The sequence below is a fragment of the Thamnophis sirtalis genome, unplaced genomic scaffold (assembly GCF_051295495.1).
Source record: "Thamnophis sirtalis isolate CommonGarterSnake01/CBP01778 unplaced genomic scaffold, rThaSir2_p1.2 scaffold_11, whole genome shotgun sequence".
In the NCBI taxonomy this organism is placed as follows: Eukaryota; Metazoa; Chordata; class Lepidosauria; order Squamata; family Natricidae; genus Thamnophis; species Thamnophis sirtalis.
The window spans coordinates 2,577,690-2,598,534 of NW_028261391.1; the positions used below are offsets into that span (position 1 = coordinate 2,577,690).

At 47.1% G+C, this 20,845-nt stretch overlaps 1 protein-coding gene across 1 annotated transcript; it reads right to left on the minus strand.

The window, feature by feature from the left end:
* Window positions 1-2,032: 2,032 nt before the first annotated feature.
* On the minus strand, window positions 2,033-13,831 carry LOC106550307 (uncharacterized). Its single transcript, XM_087725036.1, has 5 exons — window positions 13,517-13,831; window positions 10,936-12,279; window positions 7,918-8,811; window positions 3,590-3,675; window positions 2,033-2,169 (listed from the first exon to the last, which is right to left on the minus strand). Exons 1-5 carry the CDS (start codon window positions 13,578-13,580, stop codon window positions 2,107-2,109), a joined length of 2,451 nt encoding a protein of 816 aa, XP_087581162.1. The 5' UTR covers window positions 13,581-13,831; the 3' UTR covers window positions 2,033-2,106.
* Between the last annotated feature and the right edge of the window lie 7,014 nt (window positions 13,832-20,845).

Below are 20,845 nucleotides of genomic sequence, written 5' to 3' on the forward strand. Positions count from 1 at the left end.
GGTTTTGCCTGAGAAAGGCCAGATAAGGCACAAAAGGGATTCAGGTGTGTTTGTGTGAGCATCGGACTTTCTCCTCTTGTGTCTACGCAACGATTCCAGGCTAATCGCTCACTTGACACCGCCCCTTCCGCCCGACTCGGGCCTTGAACCTGAAAGATTTCCCGCCGCAGAAGGACACTGCAACGGTGATAAACATGAGTCAATTGCCAAGCGTCCAAATTTTGATCAGGTGACATGGGGATGCTGCAACCATCGTAAGTGTGAAAAAACAGACATAAATCTCTTTTTTTCCCATGCTGTTGTAACTCCAGTCACTAAGTGGAATGGTTGTAAGTCAAGGAATATCTCTATTGCCTTTTCTAAAATGGATTAGACCAGTTGAATTTAGTTGCTGGAATAGAAAACTATTTGTTTTGCCTTGTTGTGTGACTCTTATTTGCAATCAAAGCAGGACTGGATTCCTGCCAGTTCTAAGCTCTTCTATAGAAGAGGTTCCCCAAATCTACCGTGCCGTTTAGAACCGGTTCCAGTTTCCTCCCCCCGCCCGTCTGCACATCATCAAGATGAAGAGCAAGAGGAGGAATTCTGGGAGTTGAAGTCCACAAGTCTTAAAGCTTTCAAGTTTGAAACACCCCTGGTTTTTTTTTCCTAAAGGGTCAGGGGTGCAAGGGTCTTGTAACTTGACAGCTTTAAGACTTGCACGCTTCAATGCCAGAGTTCCTGAGCCAACATGGCTGGAGGAGGAATTCTGGGAATTGAAGTCTACAAGTCTTAAAGCTGTCAAGTTTGAACACCCCTGGGGTTTTTTTCCTAAAGGGTTAGGGGTGTGAAGGTCTGGTAACTTGACAGCTTTAAGACTTGCGTGCTTCAAATGCCAGAGTTCCTGAGCCAACATGACTGGAGGAGGAATTCTGGGAGTTGAAGTCTACAAGTCTTAAAGCTGTCAACTTTGAACACCCCATGCTTCAAATGCCAGAGTTTCTGAGCCAACATTTTGGTTGCTAAGCAAGAGCGTTGTTAAGTGAGTTTCACCACAGTTTACAAGTTGGCCATGCCCACCCAGTCACATGGCCACTCCCACCCAGTCACATGGCCGGCAAGCCACTCCCACCCAGTCACATGGCCAGCAAGCCACTCCCACAAAGCAGGCCACACCTACAGAAGAGGTTCTAAAACATTTTGAAACCCACCACTGAATCAAAGTTATAGTTCATTAATGGCGAAGGTTGCGCAAAAACATCATGCGCGCTCGCCCTCATCAGGGCTACGTTCCGGAAAAGCCGAACTTCCAGGTTCTGGTGTCCATGCGTGCCTGACAATCAGCTACCTGGCATTCATGCACAGGATGGTTTTCAGCACTTCCGCACATGTGAAGGAATCACGCTCCGGAAAAGTCGAACGTCCGGATTCTGGCGCGTATGCACACCTAACAATCAGCACCCATATGCACTGCGGTTTTTGGCACTGCCGCGCACAGGAAGGACAGGTGATGTTCATGCGCACATGCGCGCCAGAAACCCGGAAGACAAAAAGGCAAGGTTGCGCGTGCCGGGTGACATGGCTTCGTGTGCCACTTTGGGGGCGGCTGTAGTTGCTAGTCAGTTACTTAAGCTCAACACAAGGGTGTAACTACAACTATTATTTCCAACTCCTTTGAGGCAGGAAACGCACCCAGGTTGCGTTCACACTGAATTCCTGAGGCTGGTTATAACATTCGTCTTATTTATTTATTCAACCTATTAAGCTGTAATCTTACCCGACGGGCTGGATTTTGTGTCCAAGTTGCTCAGCCAATAAAAGGAATTAAGAAAGAGAGGAGCTAACCCCGCTTAGCAAGTTACGCAGAAACAGTCTGAAGGGCTGGGGGTTTTTTGTGAATGCAGCCAACCTGTTGATTTTGTACGTTTTGCACCGTAAGGGAGAATTTTGACCCTTGAGTTTTCACGCAATTTGAACAGAGCATTCGTGGAGTCTTGGAATCGGCCGCCGTGAAAAATAAGGTTAAGGAAAAAAAGCTGAATATCCGTGATTATGTATGTTATTATTGATCCAAAAGAGTCACCAACTGGTAAGCTTTCTGAGCATTGTCCCCTTCCAACGTCTTTGCTAGCCAATCCAGCCCACGTTGAAGCTTCCAAGAGGAAATTTTGACTGCAGTTCCTCACCAAGCTGGAAGGGGGAAAAAAGAAGAAAGAGTAACATGATATTTTTATGTGAGACTGATGCTCCATGATGCTCAGACAGGGTCCGCAACTTGGGAGTCCTCCTGGACCCACAGCTGACTTTTAAACACCATTTGTCAGCTGTGACCAGGGGGGCATTTGCCCAGGTTTTGCCTGGTGCACCAGTTGCGCCCCTACCTGAACCGGGAGGCTCTCACAACAGTCACTCGCGCCCTTGTGACCTCTAGGCTGGAGTACTGCAATGTGCTCTGCATGGGGCTGCCCTTGAAGAGCATTCAGCGACTTCACCTAGTCCAGAATGCGGCCGCGCGAGCGATTGTGGGTGCACCTCGCTTCACCCACATAACACCTATCCTCTGCAAGCTGCACTGGCTACCTGTCGATCTCCGGGTACGCTTCAAGGTGCTACTTGTCACCCATAAAGCCCTTCATGGTAGTGGATCTGGGTACTTGAGAGACCGCCTACTGCCAATCACCTCCACTCGACCCATTAGATCGCATAGATTAGGCCTCCTCCGAGTTCCATCTGCCGGTCAATGTCGACTGGCAACCACGCGGAGGAGAGCCTTCTCGGTGGCAGCTCCGACCCTATGGAACGATCTCCCCGTGGAGATTCGCACCCTCACCACCCTCCAGACCTTCCGCACAGCCCTTAAAATCTGGCTATCCCATCAGGCCTGGGGTTAAAGACCGTAACCCATCCGAATGGTATGAATGTTGTGTTTTTAATGACGTACTGTCCTACGTGTTAAATGTTTGTTTCCCCCCCCCTTTTCGAGTTGTAAGCCGCCCTGAGTCCCCCCAGGGAAAAGGGCGGCATATAAATAAACTTCAAATTATAAAAAAAATTACAAAAAAATTCTTTCAAAGAAAAAGAAGAAAGTCCTGAAACAGCACCTTTGGGACAACCCTGACCTGGATGACGGAGAATCTCTCCAGACTTTTAGCTATACAATTAGGGATGAAGACCCTTGGAATGGTGCGGGAACAAGAATGGATTTCCAGAGGAAAAATTGTATACTACCGGAATCATTTGCACCACTCCGGTGACCCTGAGGACACAGGTAAAACCTCCAAGTGGCCTCAATGACCCTCTAAAAGGATGCAAATGAACAGCTGTCTGCAAGGAATATGAATCCTGAGGGTCACCTGAGGACACAGAGAAACCTCCAAGTGGCCTCAACGACCCTCTAAAAGGATGCAAATGACCAGCTGTCTGCAAGGAGGATCAATCCTTCCCTTCCCCACCATCCAGTCAGAGCTGAAGAAGCTTCTTGGATGAGAAGCGAAACTTCTTCAAAAGGAAAAACAAGGAAGTCCAGTTGTCTCCTGAAAAAAGCCCCTTTGGGACAACTGTGACTGAGAATCTCTACGGACTTTTTCCCAGGTGTGTTATGAAGCCTTACCCACTTTCGCACCGCATGACTGATGGAAGGATCTGTGATGTTTAACTGCGTGCTGAATCTCACCGACAGCATGAAGCGATTCCTGGCTGGAGGGAGCAAACACAGGAAAAAAACAATATTAAGGAAGTCCTTGACTTACAACTGTGACCAGACTTACAACATCACTGAAAAAAAAAAGTAACTTACGACTGTTTTTTACACTTAGGACTGGCATAAGATCCCTACGATCACCTGATCAACGTCCGTCCGCTTGGCAAGTGGTTCATATTTATGACGGTGGCAGCGTCCTGGGATCCCCTTTTGAGACCTTCTGACGAGCAAAGTCAATGGGGAAGCTGGATTCACTTAACGACCATGGTACTAGATTAACAGCTGCAGGGATTCACTTATACAAAATTTTGCATCTACCCACATATATTATACTAGCTGGATACCCATGCTTTGCTACAAAGCTATGTTATCGGTCTTGATACTTAAAGCTTGAAAATCAATGTAGAATGTCTAACTCCTTAGCATCAGAGCGTGTTATTATAAGGCAACTGGCAGTTGGAACAGAGTTCTTTTCAGGTGGGGAGGGGGAGTAGAATGTCTAACTCCTTAGCATCAGAGCGTGTTTGTCAGCCTCTGCTTTGCTGCTGCTTCGGCTGCCACTGAAACGGGGAGGGGGGCATAGTATTTGGGAGGGGAATACTAATTGTGCTGGAGGAAGGTCCTGGAGTTTGCTGCCTGTCTTGCTGCGCATGCGGAGGAGGTTTCCCGCCAAGGCCAACGGCACCGACGTTCCATCTGGGTGATGCCTTTCGAAGTTATCTCGCACCTGACACTTGGGAGAATTATGATTGGACTGTAAGTGGGAGGTTTACTCCAGACTGTGGCTCGCCCTGTCGCCCCTTGGAAGGAGATTTCTATGGATTTCATTGTCGAACTTCCTGAAAGCCAGGGGCACACGGTCAGATGGGTGGTTACAGACTTGTTTTCCAAGCAAGTTCATTTCATACCTTGCCCTAAGATCCCATCTGCGAAGGCGCTCGCTAAACTTTTCATTTCTCACGTTTACCGCTTGCATGGCATGCCTGACCGCATAATTTCTGATAGGGGCGTCCAATTCACCTCCGTCTTCTGGAAAGAATTTCTTAAACGCATTGGCTCCGCCCAGGGTCTAAGCTCTGCCCACCACCCTCAGACTAATGAGGCTTGCGAGAGGACGAATTCTGTTCTAGAACAATATTTACGTTGTTTCATCAATTACCAGCAAGATGATTGGGTGGACTTGTTGCCGCACGTGGAAGTGGCTTATAATAATTCTGTACATAGCAGCACTGGATTCACCCCTTTCCGTGTTGTGTTTGGCCAGGACTTTGTTCCTATTCCCGAAGTTCCTCTAGAGCAATCATAGGTTTCATCTATCTCCGACTGGAGTGAACGGGTGCGGCATATTTGGCCTTTGGCACTTCGCACTTTGGATGCTGCGCACCGTGCGCATAAGAAACAGGCTGATAAGAAACGTTCTCAACCTTATCAGTACAAACAGGATACAAACAATCCTGTTTCGGTTCGCTTACAGCTACCCAAGCACCTCAACTGTGTATATCCTGCTTTCCACATTAATCTCGTTAAACCTGTTCGTTTTTCATCTTTGTGTCCGCCAGTGGATCCGCCACCTGCCCCCCCCCTATTGATTGATGGTGAGCAGCATTTTGAGGTTCGGGAAATCTTGGACTCTCGTAGACGGCGGAACCGCCTTCAGTACCTGGTGGCTTGGAAGCATTTTCCTCAGTCTCATGCCGAGTGGGTGGACAAGTCCCATCTCCGGGCCCCCCCAACTGCTCCGCCAGTTCTATTCTGCTTATCCGGACAAGCCCTAGCAGACTCCCATTCCTGAAACAGAGTTCTTTTCAGGTGGGGAGGGGGAGTAGAATGTTTAACTCCTTAGCATTGACGCATGTTAATATAATCCTGTATAAGAAATACTGATGATCTGGTGGTCATTTTGACAAACCCTTTCTTAGCGGGCATCTAGAAGCCAAGAGGAACAAATAGCCAAGCCGAATTTCAAGTTTGTAAGCTCTGGAGATTTCGCGATGAGGGAGTGGCATTTGGCTTTTATTTTATAAAGATGAGACACAGAAACAACACAGTTTACTTCGACAGTCTAACAACAACTGTCACAAGGCTGTAAATCAAGAACTATCTGTACACTCCTTAATTCTACATCCTATTTCTGTGATGGCGAACCTATGGCACATGCGCCAAAGGTGGCGAGCGGAGCCATTTCTGAGCACACACGAGACAAGCGCGTGCTGGCCAGCTGATTTTCGGCCTTGATTTTTGGCTGGGTTTTTTTTTGGCCTTGATTTTCACTCTCCGAAGGCTTCCCTGAAGCCTCTGGAGGTCAAAAACTACCCAACGGGAAAACTGGAAGTTTGGGAACGGACTTCCGGTTTGCCCATTGAGTGGTTTTTCGCCCTCCTGAAGGAGAAAAACATCCCAACAGGCAACCCGGAAGTCCACAACAGTCACTCGTGCCCTTGTGACCTCTAGGCTGGAGTACTGCAATGTGCTCTACATGGGGCTGCCCTTGAAGAGTATCCGGCGACTTCAGCTAGTCCAGAATGCGGCTGCGCGAGCGATTGTGGGTGCACCTCGCTTCACCCACATAACACCTATCCTCCGCGAGCTGCACTGGCTACCTGTCGATCTCCGGGTACGCTTCAAGGTGCTACTTGTCACCCATAAAGCCCTTCATGGTAGTGGATCTGGGTACTTGAGAGACCGCCTACTGCCAATCACCTCCACTCGACCTATTAGATCCCATAGATTAGGCCTCCTCCGAGTCCCATCTGCCGGTCAATGTCGACTGGCAACCACGCGGAGGAGAGCCTTCTCGGTGGCAGCTCCGACCCTATGGAACGATCTCCCCGTGGAGATTCGTACCCTCACCACCCTCCAGACCTTCCGCACAGCCCTTAATATCTGGCTTTCCCGTCAGGCCTGGGGCTAAAGACTGTAACTCACCCGAATGGTATGAATGTTGTGTTTTTTAATGACGTACTGTCCTACGTGTTAAATGTTTGTTTCCCCCCCCCCCGCTTTTCGAGTTGTAAGCCGCCCTGAGTCCCCCCAGGGAAAAGGGCGGCATATAAATAAACTTCTCAAATCTCAAATCTCATTCCCGAACTTCTGTTGGGTCGTTTTTTGCCCTCCAGAGGCTCCGAGAAAATATCTGAAACACGGACCTACCAAGCCCACCGGTAGTTGGAAAACAGGTTGAAGGGCCTCTGGGGGAGCGGCGAGGCCGTTTTCGCCCTCCCCAGGCTCCAAGGAAGCCATGTGTGCATGCGCGGGGCAGTGGGGGAGGGCACATGTGCATGTGCAGGCATCACGATGAGATTCGCCATCAGAGGACCTGTCCTATTTCAACCCCTTTCTACCGATGGTTTGGAAGGAATCGGTCCGTGGGCATTTTCTGCACACACCTCGCCTGATAAAGACAACCTGAGGTTGAGGATTTAATCTGGTCCTAACCTGGAGCTGAACTGAGCCAGCAGCCGAAGGGAAATTTTGAAAATGAGAGTTGTTGGGTGCCTCGGACCTTTTTTTGAATTCAGAAGAATTCAAGCGTTCAGACAGGAGGGAGGCTTACCTGGCGTGTGAGGGAGACTCGTTGAAGCTGAGGGAGACGTTGGGGTGGAGGAAAGGACTTTCGAGGTGGTGGCAGGACTTCCACTTGTGCGATTGGTGGAGGGTGGAACAGATAGTCCCAGGCTGGTCCTTCCTGAGTTAGAAGAGAGAGAACCGGTGGACGTGTCTTTTGGGGGGGGGGTGTTTTCAGGCTATTCTTGGGGCCATTTTAAGGACGTTGTTGAGGTGTTTTCAGGCAAATTTGAGGGCATTTTCATGCCCCCCCCAAAAAAACACAAAACCAACCCAAAAATGGATTGCAAAAAGGCATGAAAACGGCCCGAAAAATAACCTGAAAAATGGCAAAAAAACAGACATGCGCCTGTTTCTGGTTTCTGGTGCTTTGGCATGCTCATGTGCATGCGTTCCGGTTTGGGCACTCAACGGGAAGAGACCTTCTCAGATGGACCTTCCTACCCCCAAAGTCCTCCTTTCATCTTTACCACATGAGCTCTAGAGGGGTGAGAGGTGATCATGGAGGAGACACATATCAACCTTTGGGGTGAAGGTCAGGCATAGATCCCACAGAACTCCCAAGATCTCCCTCTTAAGCCGATCGAGTTTCATTTGGAGCATTTTCAGCCAGCTGCACATGGAAATGCATTCGGAGACTGGTGGTCAACCATTCAGACAGGAGGCACGCTTACCTGGCATGTGAGGGACACTCGTTGACGCTGAGGGAGATGTGGGGGTGGAGGAAAGAACTTTCAAGGTGGTAGCAGGACTTCCACTTGTGAGATTGGTGGAGGATGGAGTAGATGGTCCCAGGCTGGTCCTTTCTGAGTTAGAAGACAGAGGTCCAGTGGACGTAGCTTTTGAGGTGTGTCTATCTTGAGTAACTGAAGAGGAAGTTGAGGAGGAAGAACTTCCTGGCCTCCCACTGGTGATCTCAGCCTTAGAACCTGTGGTCACTTCTGAAGAGCCGGTTGTGTCTCCAGAAAGGACACTCGTAGGCATGGAGGTCACTAGTGTTGAAGTAAGAGGAGGAAACCACGGGGAGGTCCTAATTGTCTCGGTTGTGAGAGGAGAACTAGGATGCTTCTCACTCATGGTTTCTGCTGGTGAGGTGGTGGAGATGGTGGTGAGTGGGCCTTCAGATGTCCTCTTGTCCAAGGGAGTTGTGGAAGGAGTGCTGGAGTTCATAACTTCTGTGGTGGAGTTGAGGACAAGCAGGGTTGACTCTGCTGCGTGAGTGGTCCCTACTTCTGAAGGACCTCCAAAACCAGTGCTGGAGATGGAGGTCCCTGCAAGGGATGAAGAAGCTGGAGAGACACCATGGGTGCCCGCCATGGTGGACCCTTCAGGTGAGGAAGAGGAGGGAAGCATTGGAGCTCCTCCAGGAGGACCTGTTTCTCCAAGGGTGTTCCACGGACTGGTCACGTTGAGGAGAGCCGCGGAAGAGGGGAGAAAATTTGTGGTCTCTGTTGCTGCTGTTATAGTTTCCATGCCACCAGTGGTGTCAGATACAGATGTGAAAAGATGCCCTTCGCTTGTGGGCACACTTGTTGCCGGAGAAGTTGTGAGCTCAGTTGTGGCTTCTCCTAAAAAAAAAGGAGACAGGTTTCTTTCATATTGATCAACTCTTGGGTTGACCAACCCAGGAAAGACTGGGGGGGGACGGGACATGATAGTAGCCTTCCAGTATTTGCTCCCCGAAAAGGAGGGGGTCAGCCTGTTCTCCAAAGCACCTAAAGGCAGGACCAGAAGCAACGGATGGAAACTAATCCAGGAGAGAAGCAGCCTGGAATTAAGGAGAAACTTCCTGGCAGTGAGGACAATTAACCAGAGGAACGACTTGCCACCAGAAATTCTGGATGCTGCAACGCTGGAAGTTTTTAAGAGACTGGACAATCATTTATCTGAAATCGTATAGGGCTGGGATGGTGAACCTATGGCATGCATGCAATGGGTGGCACGCGGAGCCATATTTGGTGGCATGCCAGCTGTCAGCTCCGGCGTGCATGCGTGTGCTGGCCAGCAGGATTTTTGCCTATCTGGAGGGCCAGGGAAGGCAGTTTTCACCCTCCCCGGGCTTCAGGAAAGCCTCCGGAGCCCGGGGAGGAGTCGCATGCACATGGGTGCAGGGGTCGCACATGCATGCACAGGTGGACAGGGGGGATTGAGTGGCCACACACAATAGCCCGCATGTCCAATTTTGGCACGCCGTAAGAAAAGGGTTCACCGTCTCCTGTATCGGGTCTCCTGCTTGAGCAGGGGAGTGGACTAAAAATGTGATTCCCCAACCTTTGCGGTTGGCAGTCTGGCAGGGAGGGGGGGGGAGGAAAAGGGTTTGGGCCATGCAAGTGGAAAGCCAGTGCGTGCAAATGCGCATGAGTGCACACTGCCTGCTGCTCGCACGGCCCTGTGCTGAACACACTATGGGCCAGTAATGGTCCGGAAACCGCTAAAAGATCTCTAAGGGCCCTCCTAAATCTATTATTCTGTTACTTGTGCTGCCCACAACTCTTTGACCGCTGGGACTGCAGGTGTGGGTTTGTGCATCAACGTTGCTCTGACCTTAACGCCACCACCATTCTCGTCCTCTTCATTACGGCCACCACCATCTAGCTACGGTACTTCTTTAGTGTCGGGGCCTGCGACTAACGTTGTTCCAGTCCGAACAAGCTTCCCGATACAGAATTAGGATTTCCACCAAAGATACGGACCAAATTAAAACAATGCCAATCATATTAATTGTCGTTTGCCCGTCCCCAGCATAGATCCACCCACTAGATCCATGACGCTACTCTCAACAAATACAGGTCTTCCCCCCCCAATGCTGTCTTCCCAGGGAGAAATTTCAAGGAAATCCCTCCAAGAGGAGGGGAACGTTGGAGGTCCGCAGAAGAGACGAGAATGTCATGATCATCTAAGAAAAAGGCTGTGCACCATGGAACTATTCTTGCCCTAGTACTGTGATGGCGAACCTATGGCACACCTGCCAAAGGTGGCATGCACAGCTCTCTCTGTGGGCACGCACGCCATTGCCAGCTGCTCTTCCGCTTTCCGGTGTGCAAATGTGTGCCAACCAGCTGGCCTTCAGAGCCGCCGGAGCCATGGAAAACGGCCTGAAAATCGACCAGAAAACAGACCGGTTTTGGACCTTTTTCTGGGCTGTTTTCAGGCCATTTTTTGGGGTGTTTCCATGGCTTTTTGGGGGTGTTTTCAGGCTATTCCTGGGGCCATTTTAATGATGTTTTTGAGGTGTTTTCAGGCCAATTTGGGGGCATTTTCATGCTCCCCCCAAAAAGACACAAAACCAGCTCAAAAATGGATTGCAAAAAGGCATGAAAACGGCCCGAAAAATAACCTGAAAAATGGCAAAAAAACAGGCATGCGCCTGTTTCCGGTTTCTGGTGCTTTGGCATGCTCATGCGCATGCGTTCTGGTTTGGGCACTCAACGGGAAGAGACCTTCTCAGATGGACCTTCCTACCCCCAAAGTCCTCCTTTCATCTTTACCACATGAGCTCTAAAGGGGTGAGAGGTGATCATGGAGGAGACACATATCAACCTTTGGGGTGAAGGTCAGGCATAGATCCCACGGATCTCCCAAGATCTCCCTCTTAAGCCGATCGAGTTTCATTTGGAGCATTTTCAGCCAGCTGCACATGGAAATGCATTCACAGACTGGTGGTCAACCATTCAGACAGGAGGCACGCTTACCTGGGGTGTGAGGGAGACTTGTTGAAGCTGAGGCAGACGTGGGGGTGGAGGAAAGGACTTTCAAGGTGGTAGCAGGACTTCCACTTGTGAGATTGGTGGAGGATGGAGCAGATGGTCCCAGGCTGGTACTTCCTGAGTTAGAAGAAAGAAGACCGGTGGACGTAGCTTTTGAGGTGCGTCTGTCTTGAGTAACTGAAGAGGAAGTTGAGGGGGGAGAACTTCCTGGCCTCCCACTGGTGATCTCAGCCTTAGAATCTGTGGTCACTTCTGAAGAGCCGGTTGTGTCTCCAGAAAGGACACTCGTAGGCATGGAGGTCACTAGTGTTGAAGTAAGAGGAGGAAACCACGGGGAGGTCCTAATTGTCTCGGTTGTGAGAGGAGGAGAACTAGGATGCTTCTCACTCGTGGTTTCTGCTGGTGAGGTGGTGGAGATGGTGGTGAGTGGGCCTTCAGATGTCCTCTTGTCCAAGGGAGTTGGGGAAGGAGTGCTGGAGTTCATAACTTCTGTGGTGGAGTTGAGGACAAGCATGGTTGACTCTGCCGGGTGAATGGTCCCTACTTCTGAAGGACCTCCAAAACCAGTGCTGGAGGTGGACGTCATTTCAAGGGATGAAGAAGCCGGAGAGACACCTGAGGTGCCAACAGGAGTGGACCCTTCAGGTGAGGAAGAGGTATGAGGAAGAAGTATGGAGGTTGCTACAGTTGGAGTAGGAAGGGGAATCGACAAGGGGGACGTTTTCATTGTCTCGGTGGTAAAAGGAGGAGAACTAAGATGTTTCTTGCTTGTAGATTCTTCTTGTGTCATGACGGAGATGATGGTCGATGGGCCTTCAGATGTCCTCTTGTCCAAGGGAGTTGGGGAAGGAGGACTGGAGTTCACCTCCTGTGTGGTGGAGGTCAATAGGCCTTCAGATGTCCTCTTGTTCTGGAGAGTTGGAGAAGGAGGGCTGGAGTTCACTTCCTTTGTGGTGGAGCTGAGGACAAGCAGGGTTGACTCTGCTGTGTGAGTGGTCCCTACTTCTGAAGGACTTCCAAAACCAATGCTGGAGATGGAGGTCCCTGCAAGGGATGAAGAAGGTGGAGAGACACCATGGGTGCCCACCATGGTCGACCCTTCAGGTGAGGAAGAGGAGGGCGGTGCTGTATCTCCTCCAGGAAGAGTTGTTTCTCCATTGGTGCTCCAGGGATGGGTCATGTTAGAGAGGCGAGCCACGGAAGAAGGGAGGGATTCCGTGGTCTCTTCTGCTGGTGTGGTAGTCTTCATGCCACTAGTGGTGTCAGCCACAGATGCAAAAGGACGTGGCTTTGTCGGAGGAGAAGTTGGGGGGTTGGTTGTAGCTTCCCCTTAAAAGAAAAGAGAGAGTCACTTTTGGGTTGACCAACACTCATGTTGACCAACTCTTGGGTTGATCAACAATTCATCAGTGGAAAGACCTGGCTTCAGAAGTTGTGGTTGCTCCATCACTGGAGGCTTTTAAGAAGAGACTGGACAGCCATTTGTCCGGAATGGTGGAAATTGTATAGCTCTTTCCCTCCCTCTTCCCATCTCTTCCTTTTCCCCCTCTCTCTTCCTCTCCCCTCCCTCTCTCTCTCCCTCTCCATCTCTCCCTCTCCCTCCTTCTCTCTTCCTCTCCCTCTCTTCCTCCCTCTGCTTCTCTTCCTCCCAATCTCTCCTTCACCTTCCCTCCCTCTCTTCCTTCCTTTCCCCATCTCTTCTTTTTCTTTTCTTTTTTCCCTTCCTCCCCCTCCTTCCCTCCCTCTCCATCTCTTCCTCTCCCCCTCCCTTTCCCTCCCTTTCCCTATCGCTTCCTCTCTCTCTCCTTCTCCTTCCCTTTCTTTCCCCGTCACTTCCTTTTCTTCTCTCCCCTCCTCTCCCCCTCCTGCTCTCTCTCTTCCTCTCCATTTGTTCCTTCCCTCTCCCCCCTCTTCTTCTCCCTCCCTCCCTTTCCCCATCTCTTCCTTTTCCACTCCATTCCTCTTCCATCTCTTCCTCTCCCCCTCCCTCTCTCTTCCTCTCCTTCCCCCTCTCCTTCTCCTTCCCTCCCTCTCTCCCTTCCGTTTCCCATCTCTTCCTTTTCCTCTCTCATGCTTCCTCTTCCCCTCCCTCTCTTCTTCCCCCTCCCTCATCTCTTCCTTTTCCTCTCTCCTTCCCTTTCTCTCTTCCTCTCCCCCTCCCTTCCTCCCTCTCTCGCTTTTTCCAGGGATCTTAAAGGCACTTATCAGTAATCTTGGCAGTTTCCAAGATTACTGGTAAGTGCCTTTTAAGATTGTTCCTTCCCTCTCCCCCCTCTCCTTCTCCCTCCCTCCCTTTCCCCATCTCTTCCTTTTCCACTCCCTTCCTCTTCCTCTCCATCTCTTCCTCTCCCCCTCCCTCTCTTCCTCTCCTTCCCCCTCTCCTTCTCCTTCCCTCCCTCTCTCCCTTCCGTTTCCCATCTCTTCCTTTTCCTCTCTTCCTCTTCCCCTCCCTCTCTTCTTCCCCCTCCCTCATCTCTTCCTTTTCCTCTCTCCTTCCCTTTCTCTCTTCCTCTCCCCCTCCCTTCCTCCCTCTCTCGCTTTTTCCAGGGATCTTAAAGGCACTTACCAGTAATCTTGGCAGTTTCCAGTAAGAGTAAAACGAACACTGCTGGAAAATAACCAAGTGCCATTTCAGGCAGATTTTAAAACTTGTTCGGCTGCCCCCCAGGATCTCAACCTGACAATAAAAATAAAATAGAAAATGAAAGAACTCTTCAACCTGGAATGGATTGTTTTAAAAGCAGGTTTCCTGGTTGAGCCAATTGACAAGGCAGGGAGGGGTGTCCAAGGCTGGCCTGGTTTTTTCCCCCACTCCTTCCGCTCTTGATGTTCTTTTTCATTCCTGCCCAAGATGAGATGAAGTTTGACCCATGATAGGTGTGGTTTCTTCAATCCCAGGATTGTCCTCCTCTTGCAGAACAGCCGAGGAGGGGCGGCAGAGCCCTGTGCAATGCAGGTGACATTGTTTTAAAGCTTTTGTGGGTCTGTCGTGTAATTCATACGAGATGGCATCACCAGGGGTGGCATTCAAATAATTTAACAACCGGTTCGCATAAACCGGTGCAAACCGGCTGAATCCCACATTACACCACGCTTGGCTATGTTCATCTCTCATACCTGGTCCAATCAGTGAAACTACAAGCAATCCTCAGCTAGCAACCATTCATTTAGCGAACATCCAAAGTTACGACAGCTCTGAAAAAGGTGACTTCGGGCCAGTCCTCGCACTTATGACTGTCACAGCTGCGCTATAGTCATTTGGGAACTTGGGAACCGGTGCCCATCCCAGGATCGCATGATCACCATTTGCGACTTTCCCAACTGGGTTTCCGGCAAGCAAAGTCAACGGAGGAAGCCAGCTTCGCTTAGCGACCATGTGATTCGCTTAACAACTGCAGTGATTTGTTTAACAATCGTGACCAAAAAAGGTTATAAAATCAGGTGTGAGTCACTTAAAAACGGCCTTGCTTAACAACAGAAATGTTGGTCCCAATTGTGTGTGTAAGTCAAGGAGACAAGAAATGATCTCTCCCTCCCTCCCTCCTTCTCTCCCTCCTTCTCTCGCTCTCTCCCTCTCTCTCACCTTCTCTTTCCTCTTTCTCTCTCCGTCTTTCTCTCTCCCTCCCTCTCTTTCTCTCTCCCTCCCTCTCTCGCTCCCTCTCCATTTTTCTCTCTCCCTTCCACCCTCTCTTTCTCTCTCTCCCTCTTTCTCTCCCTCCCTTTCTCTCTCCGTTTCTCCCCCCTCTTTCTCTCCCTCTTTCTCTCTCCCTGTTTCTTTCCCCCTTCTCTCTTTCTCTCTCCTTCCCTCTCTTTATCTCCCCCTCCCTCTTTCTCTCTCTCCCTCCCTCCCTTTTTCTCTTCCTCCCTCTCTTTCTCTCTCTCTCCCTCTATTTCTCTCCCTCCCCTCCCTCTCCCTCCCTCCCCCCCTCTTTCTCTGCAACAATTTTCTCTTTTAGAATCTTGGACATTTTACATCTTTTGAATTCACATGTTACATGCAATAATTTCAGAATCCGCTGATAAACACAGCATTCCCACAACACCCTGAATGAATAACTGAATTTTCTGGATTCGTACAATACATGGAATCATAAACTAACCACGTACGATGGGTTCCTGCAACCAAAGGGCTGCAAATAAAGAAATAAAAACCCTAGTCAAAGTTAACACTCACCAAGCCAAAAGGGTTGTGTGAATGCACCTCCTATTTTTTTTTAACCTGAGCTGGTGAAAATGTTGCTTGTATAGATGGAAACCCTCTCTCCCATCCAGGTATGAAGAAAATAAAACTATTTTTTTTCTCAGCAGACAAAGGGTTGGCAGGAATGCTACAGTGGTAGAACCCTGCACTGGGAAAGTGGGTTGGACTAGATGACCTCTGATGGTGGCTTTGAATCTTTCCATTCCAAGATTCTATTATTTTTGGCTGTTAAATTACTAAGGGGATCAAGGCTGGGGTTTCCCCTCCTTGGTTCATTTTCAGAGTCTCACTTCCTTCTGCTGCCTTCCGTGTTCATGAATAAAAACTCCTTTGATTAAAAAGAAATCCTGGTGTTTCCTCATTCCAGCACTTGGTGGGCCTTTTTGATTTTAGTGGTCACTGGACCACTAAAAGTGGGAAAGTTTGCTTTTCAGTCCCCAATCTCCCAAATGACAAGCCCAGGTTCGATTCCCAGGAAGGGTATGGCTAGCTGATGAGAGCTAAATAGCTTGAAATAGATCTATACTAGTCTCCCTTTATTTATTTATCAGCACAAATGCAACACACACACACACACACTTTTCTCTGGACTATGCCAAATTGGTGCCAAACTAGCACACTTACCAGCCTCCTAAGAGGGGGACACGGTGACTCAGAGGGACGTGGTGGCTCAGTGGCTAAGACACTGAGCTTGTCGATCAGAAAGGTCGGTGGTTTGAATCCCTAGCACCGTGTAACGGGGGGAGCTCCCGTTACTTGTCCCAGCTTCTGCCAACCTAGCAGTTCGAAAGCACATTAAAAAAATTCAAGTAGAACTAATAGGAATCACCAGCGGAGTGATCGGAAAGCGATAGGAAAAATTCAGAAGAAAAAGATATGACTTACAAAAAGAAGAATTGTACCAAAGAGATGGTTTGCACCCATCCAAGAAAGAGACTGAGTTACTTGGCATTAAATTCACAGATTTTTCTGGATAAACATTTAAACTGAACAGCAGGGACAGATAATTAATTGATACGGAACATTTCTGTCCCCAGCAATCTAAAACTCATAGGGTTATCAGTGCATGTAACATAGATGTTTATGTGGGTAAGATTATCACTCCTGCTGTCAAGCAAAACCCAGCATTTAATAGTGAGTGCCATCCCATGTGCATGAATCATACAAGTGGCAAGAAAACAGGGGCAGTCAGGCATAACACAGGTTGTGTAGACAGTAAACACAGGGTCAATCAAAATGGACTTAAATGTCTACGCACCAATGCACAGAGTATGAGGAATAAACAGGGTGAATTAGAAATTCAAGTAAATGAGGGCAGATACGATATCGTTGCCATTACAGAAACTTGGTGGGATGAAACCCACAAATGGAACATACAGCTAGAAGGATTTAAAGTATTTAAAAGAAATAAACCAAATAAAAGAGGAAGTGGAGTTGCACTATATATAAGGAATAACTCTACAGAAATAGAGCACCACAATGATGAGAACTATCTTGAATGCATTTGGGTCAGTATTAAAGGTTGGGGAGGAATGATATTGCCATAGGTCTATACTACAGGCCACCCAACCAAGCAGAGAAAGTAGATGAACTTTTTGTTAGTCAGCTAACTAAGGTATGTAGGAAGTACACCACAATAGTAGTGGGGGATTTTAACTACCCCAACATCAACTGGGAAACAAACTCTGCACCAAGTGGAAGATCCAACAGGTTCCTAACAAACCTAACAGACAACTTTGTTTCCCAAAAAGTAGAGAAGGGAACAAGAGGATCAGCCATATTGGACTTAATTCTCACTAACAGAGAGGAAACGATAGAAGGTGTTGAAGCCACAGGAACCCTGGAGGCAAGTGACCATGCAATATTGGAATTCAACATTATGCAAACACAAGTAGTAGAACAAAGTCAAACTAGAGTCTTGGACTTTAAGAGAGCTACTTTCAATAAACGTAGAGAGAGTTTGAGAAGAATTCCATGGATGAGAATCCTCAAGGGGGAAACCACTCAAGAAGCTTGGGAAATTTTGAAAAATGAGATTACAAAAGCCCAGTCTAGCACAATACCAATGAAAAAGAAAAATAACAGCTCCCAAAAGAAACCAGCATGGCTGCATAAAGAACTCTCTGAAAAATTGAAAGACAAAAAAGATAAGTATAAAAAGTGGAACGTGGGGGACATAACTAAGGCAGAATATCAGCAAATAGCCCGAGCCTGTAAAGATGAAGTGAGGAAAGCTAAGGCTCACAATGAAGAAAGGCTTGCCACAAAAGTAAAAAATAATAAAAAAAAGCTTCTTCCAACATGTTGAAAACAAGAAAAAGGTTAAGGAAACAATTGGTCCATGGCTGGGAGAAAGTGGCAAGAAGGTGACAAGCAACAGGGAGAAAGCAGAACTATTTAACTCATTTTTTGCATCTGTCTTTACACAAAGGGATAAAACAGTCCAACCTATCAAAAACAGCACCACAAAAATCAGATTAGGAACACAAATTGAAATAGGGAAGAAAATGGTAAGTGAGCACCTGTCTACCCTAGATGAGTTCAAATCACCAGGACCGGATGGATTACACCGCGGGGTTCTGAAGGAACTGGCAGACGAGATCTCAGAACCACTGAACTTTATCTTTCAGAGATCCTGGAGCACCGGGGAACTGCCAGAGGACTGGAAAAGAGCTGATGTGGTTCCCATCTTCAAAAAAGGGGGGAAAAAAAACAGATCCAGGAAACTACAGACCTATCAGCCTGACCTCAATACCAAGAAAGATTCTGGAAAAGATAATCAAGCAACAAATTAGCGAACACCTAGAAGTAAACAAAATAATAGCCAAAAGCCAACATGGGTTTGTCAAAAACAGATCATGCCAGACTAATCTTATTGCATTCTTTGACAAAGTGACAAAATTAGTGGACCAGAGGAATGCCGTTGATATAGTTTACTTGGACTTCAGTAAGGCATTTGATAAGGTAGACCATAACCTACTACTAGATAAAGTAGAAGAATGTGGGTTGGACAGCATCACCACCAGATGGATTCGTAACTGGCTGACCAACCGCACTCAACGTGTCGTCCTCAATGGAACTGCGTCTTCATGGAGGGAGGGATGCAGTGGGGGACCCCAAGGCTCTGTTTTAGGCCCAGGACTCTTCAACATCTTCATCAATGATTTGGATGAGGGAATAAATGGGGAACTCATCAAATTTGCAGATGACACCAAGCTGGCAGGAATAGCCGACACTCCAGAAGACAGGCTCAAGATACAGAAGGATCTTGACAAACTTGAACATTGGGCACTATCTAATAAAACGAAATTCAACGGTGAAAAGAGTAAGGTTCTACGTTTAGGCAAGAAAAACGAAATGCACAGGTACCCCCCCTCTCCTGCTTATTAGCTCTGCAGCACAGCCTAGGGAGAGTACAATTAACAAGTGGAACTACTTGCCTCCAGAAGTTGTGAATGCTCCAACACTGGAAGGTTTTAAGAAGATGTTGGAGAACCATCTGTCTGAAGTGGCGTAGGGTTTTCTGCCTGAGCAGGGGGTTGGACTAGAAGACCTCCAAGGTCCCTTCCAACTCTGTTATTCTATTCCAGTCGAGAGAAGGCAGTCCAATAGATAGCCATTTAGACTTATAGAACTTTAATTTATATACTGTCCCAGAGTGTTTTACAGCACTCTCTCTGGGCAGTTTACGTGTCAATGACTATTTCCGCTTCAATCACAACACAGGAGCACAGAATAGATACAAGCAATAGATAGAAACTGCTCCAAACTCGATTGCAGAAAATACGATCTCAGCCACAGAGTGGTCAACGCCTGGAATGCTCTACCTGACTCTGTGGTTTCTTCCCCAGACCTCCAAAACTTTAACCTCAGACTGTCCACTGTTGACCTCATCCCATTCCTCAGGGGGCGTGGATAAGTGCACCAGAGTGCCTACTGTCCCTGTCCCAATGTTCCTTTTTATTCGTACCCATTTCATGTATCCAAAATCATGTTTATACTTATGCATGTTATCTAATACAGGCTTGACAAAACAAATAAAATAAACAAAATAAGTAAAATAAATAAAATAAATAAAATAAATAAAAAATACTAAATAAATAAAATAAATAAAATGAATAAAATAAATAAATAAAATCAATAAAACAAATAAAAAATAAAAAATAAAATAAGTGAAATAAATAAAATAAATAAGTGAAATAAATAAAATCAATAAAACAAATAATAAATAAATAATAAATAAGTAAAATAAATAAAATAAATAAAATAAATAAAATAAATAAAATAAATAAAATAAATAAAATAAATAAAATAAATAAAATAAATAAAATAAATAAAATAAATTAATTAAATAATAAAATAAGTGAAATAAATAAAATAAACAAAATAAGTAAAATAAATAAAATAAATAAAATAAATAATAATAATAAATAAATAAATAAAATAAGTGAAATAAAATGAATAAAATAAATAAATAAATAAAATAAAACAAATAATAAATAAATAAAACAAATAATAAATAAATAAAATAAATAAAATGAGTAAATAAAATAAATAAAATAAATAAAACAAATAAAACAAACAAAACAAACAAAATAAACAAAATAATAAATAAAATAATAAATAATAAAATAAATAAAATAAGTGAAATAAATAAAATATAAAGGACATTTCTTCCGAAAGAAAGAAAGAAAGAAAGAAGGAAGGAAGGAAGGAAGGAAGGAAGGAAGGAAGGAAGGAAGGAAGGAAGGAAGGAAAGAAAGAAAGAAAGAAAGAAAGAAAGAAAGAAAGAAAGAAAGAAAGAAAGAAAGAAAGAAAGAAAGAATAAGTTTCCAATGTCAGCTGAAACCTCGCTGGAGTCCCCGCCCAGCCCAAAACCAGTGACGTCAGAGTTCGAACGCCAGAAAGGAAAAGTCTCAACATTCCATCCTTTCTCCGGAGTTCATTCACAAAAACGCGCGGCCGGCGGAGGGGCGTGGCGAGGGGCGTGGCGGCTCCACCTCTTTCCCCGCCCAGCCTGGCGTTGTGTAAGCGGGCCCAGCGACCGGCTGGCTGGCTGAAGACCGGGGCGGAGATCGCCGGGTGAGTGGCCGGATTCCATCCTGCATGTCGGGCTTCTGTTTCTCTCGTGTCTCGTCTGGGAAGTCCTCCCTGGCCTACTTTGCAAGGCTGTTGTAGAACGGAATCCTGCGCGTGGTCAGGATTTGTCTTTTTTTTTTTGCACGAGACTGCAGAGGAGGATGGGCTCTGTAGTGCTCCTGCTTGAGCAGGGGGTTGGAATAGAAGACCTCCAAGGTCCCTTTCCAGCTCTACTCTTGATCCTGATTCTCTTGATCCTGATTCGGCTGGAGGAGGAGGGAGTGGGGTGGCAGACGAGCCCCACGCAGGGAGGGAGGGAGGGTTTTAAAAAAGACGGAGAAGTTTTATTTATTCATTCGTTTTAGGCATCTTTTAAATAATCGGGATTGTAGGGGCTTAGTTTTGCAAACTTGGAAACTTTAGAGACAGGTGGACTACAACTCCCAGGATTCCTCAGCTAGCATAGAATTAGGATAGAATAGCATGGCTGCCTTGAGGAATCCTGGGAGTTGTAGTCTACCTTAAAGTTGCCTTGAAAAAGGCTGCTTTCGTTTTACCCAGGGGTCCCCAAACTTGGCAACTTTAAGTCTTGTGGACTTCAACTCCCAGAATTCT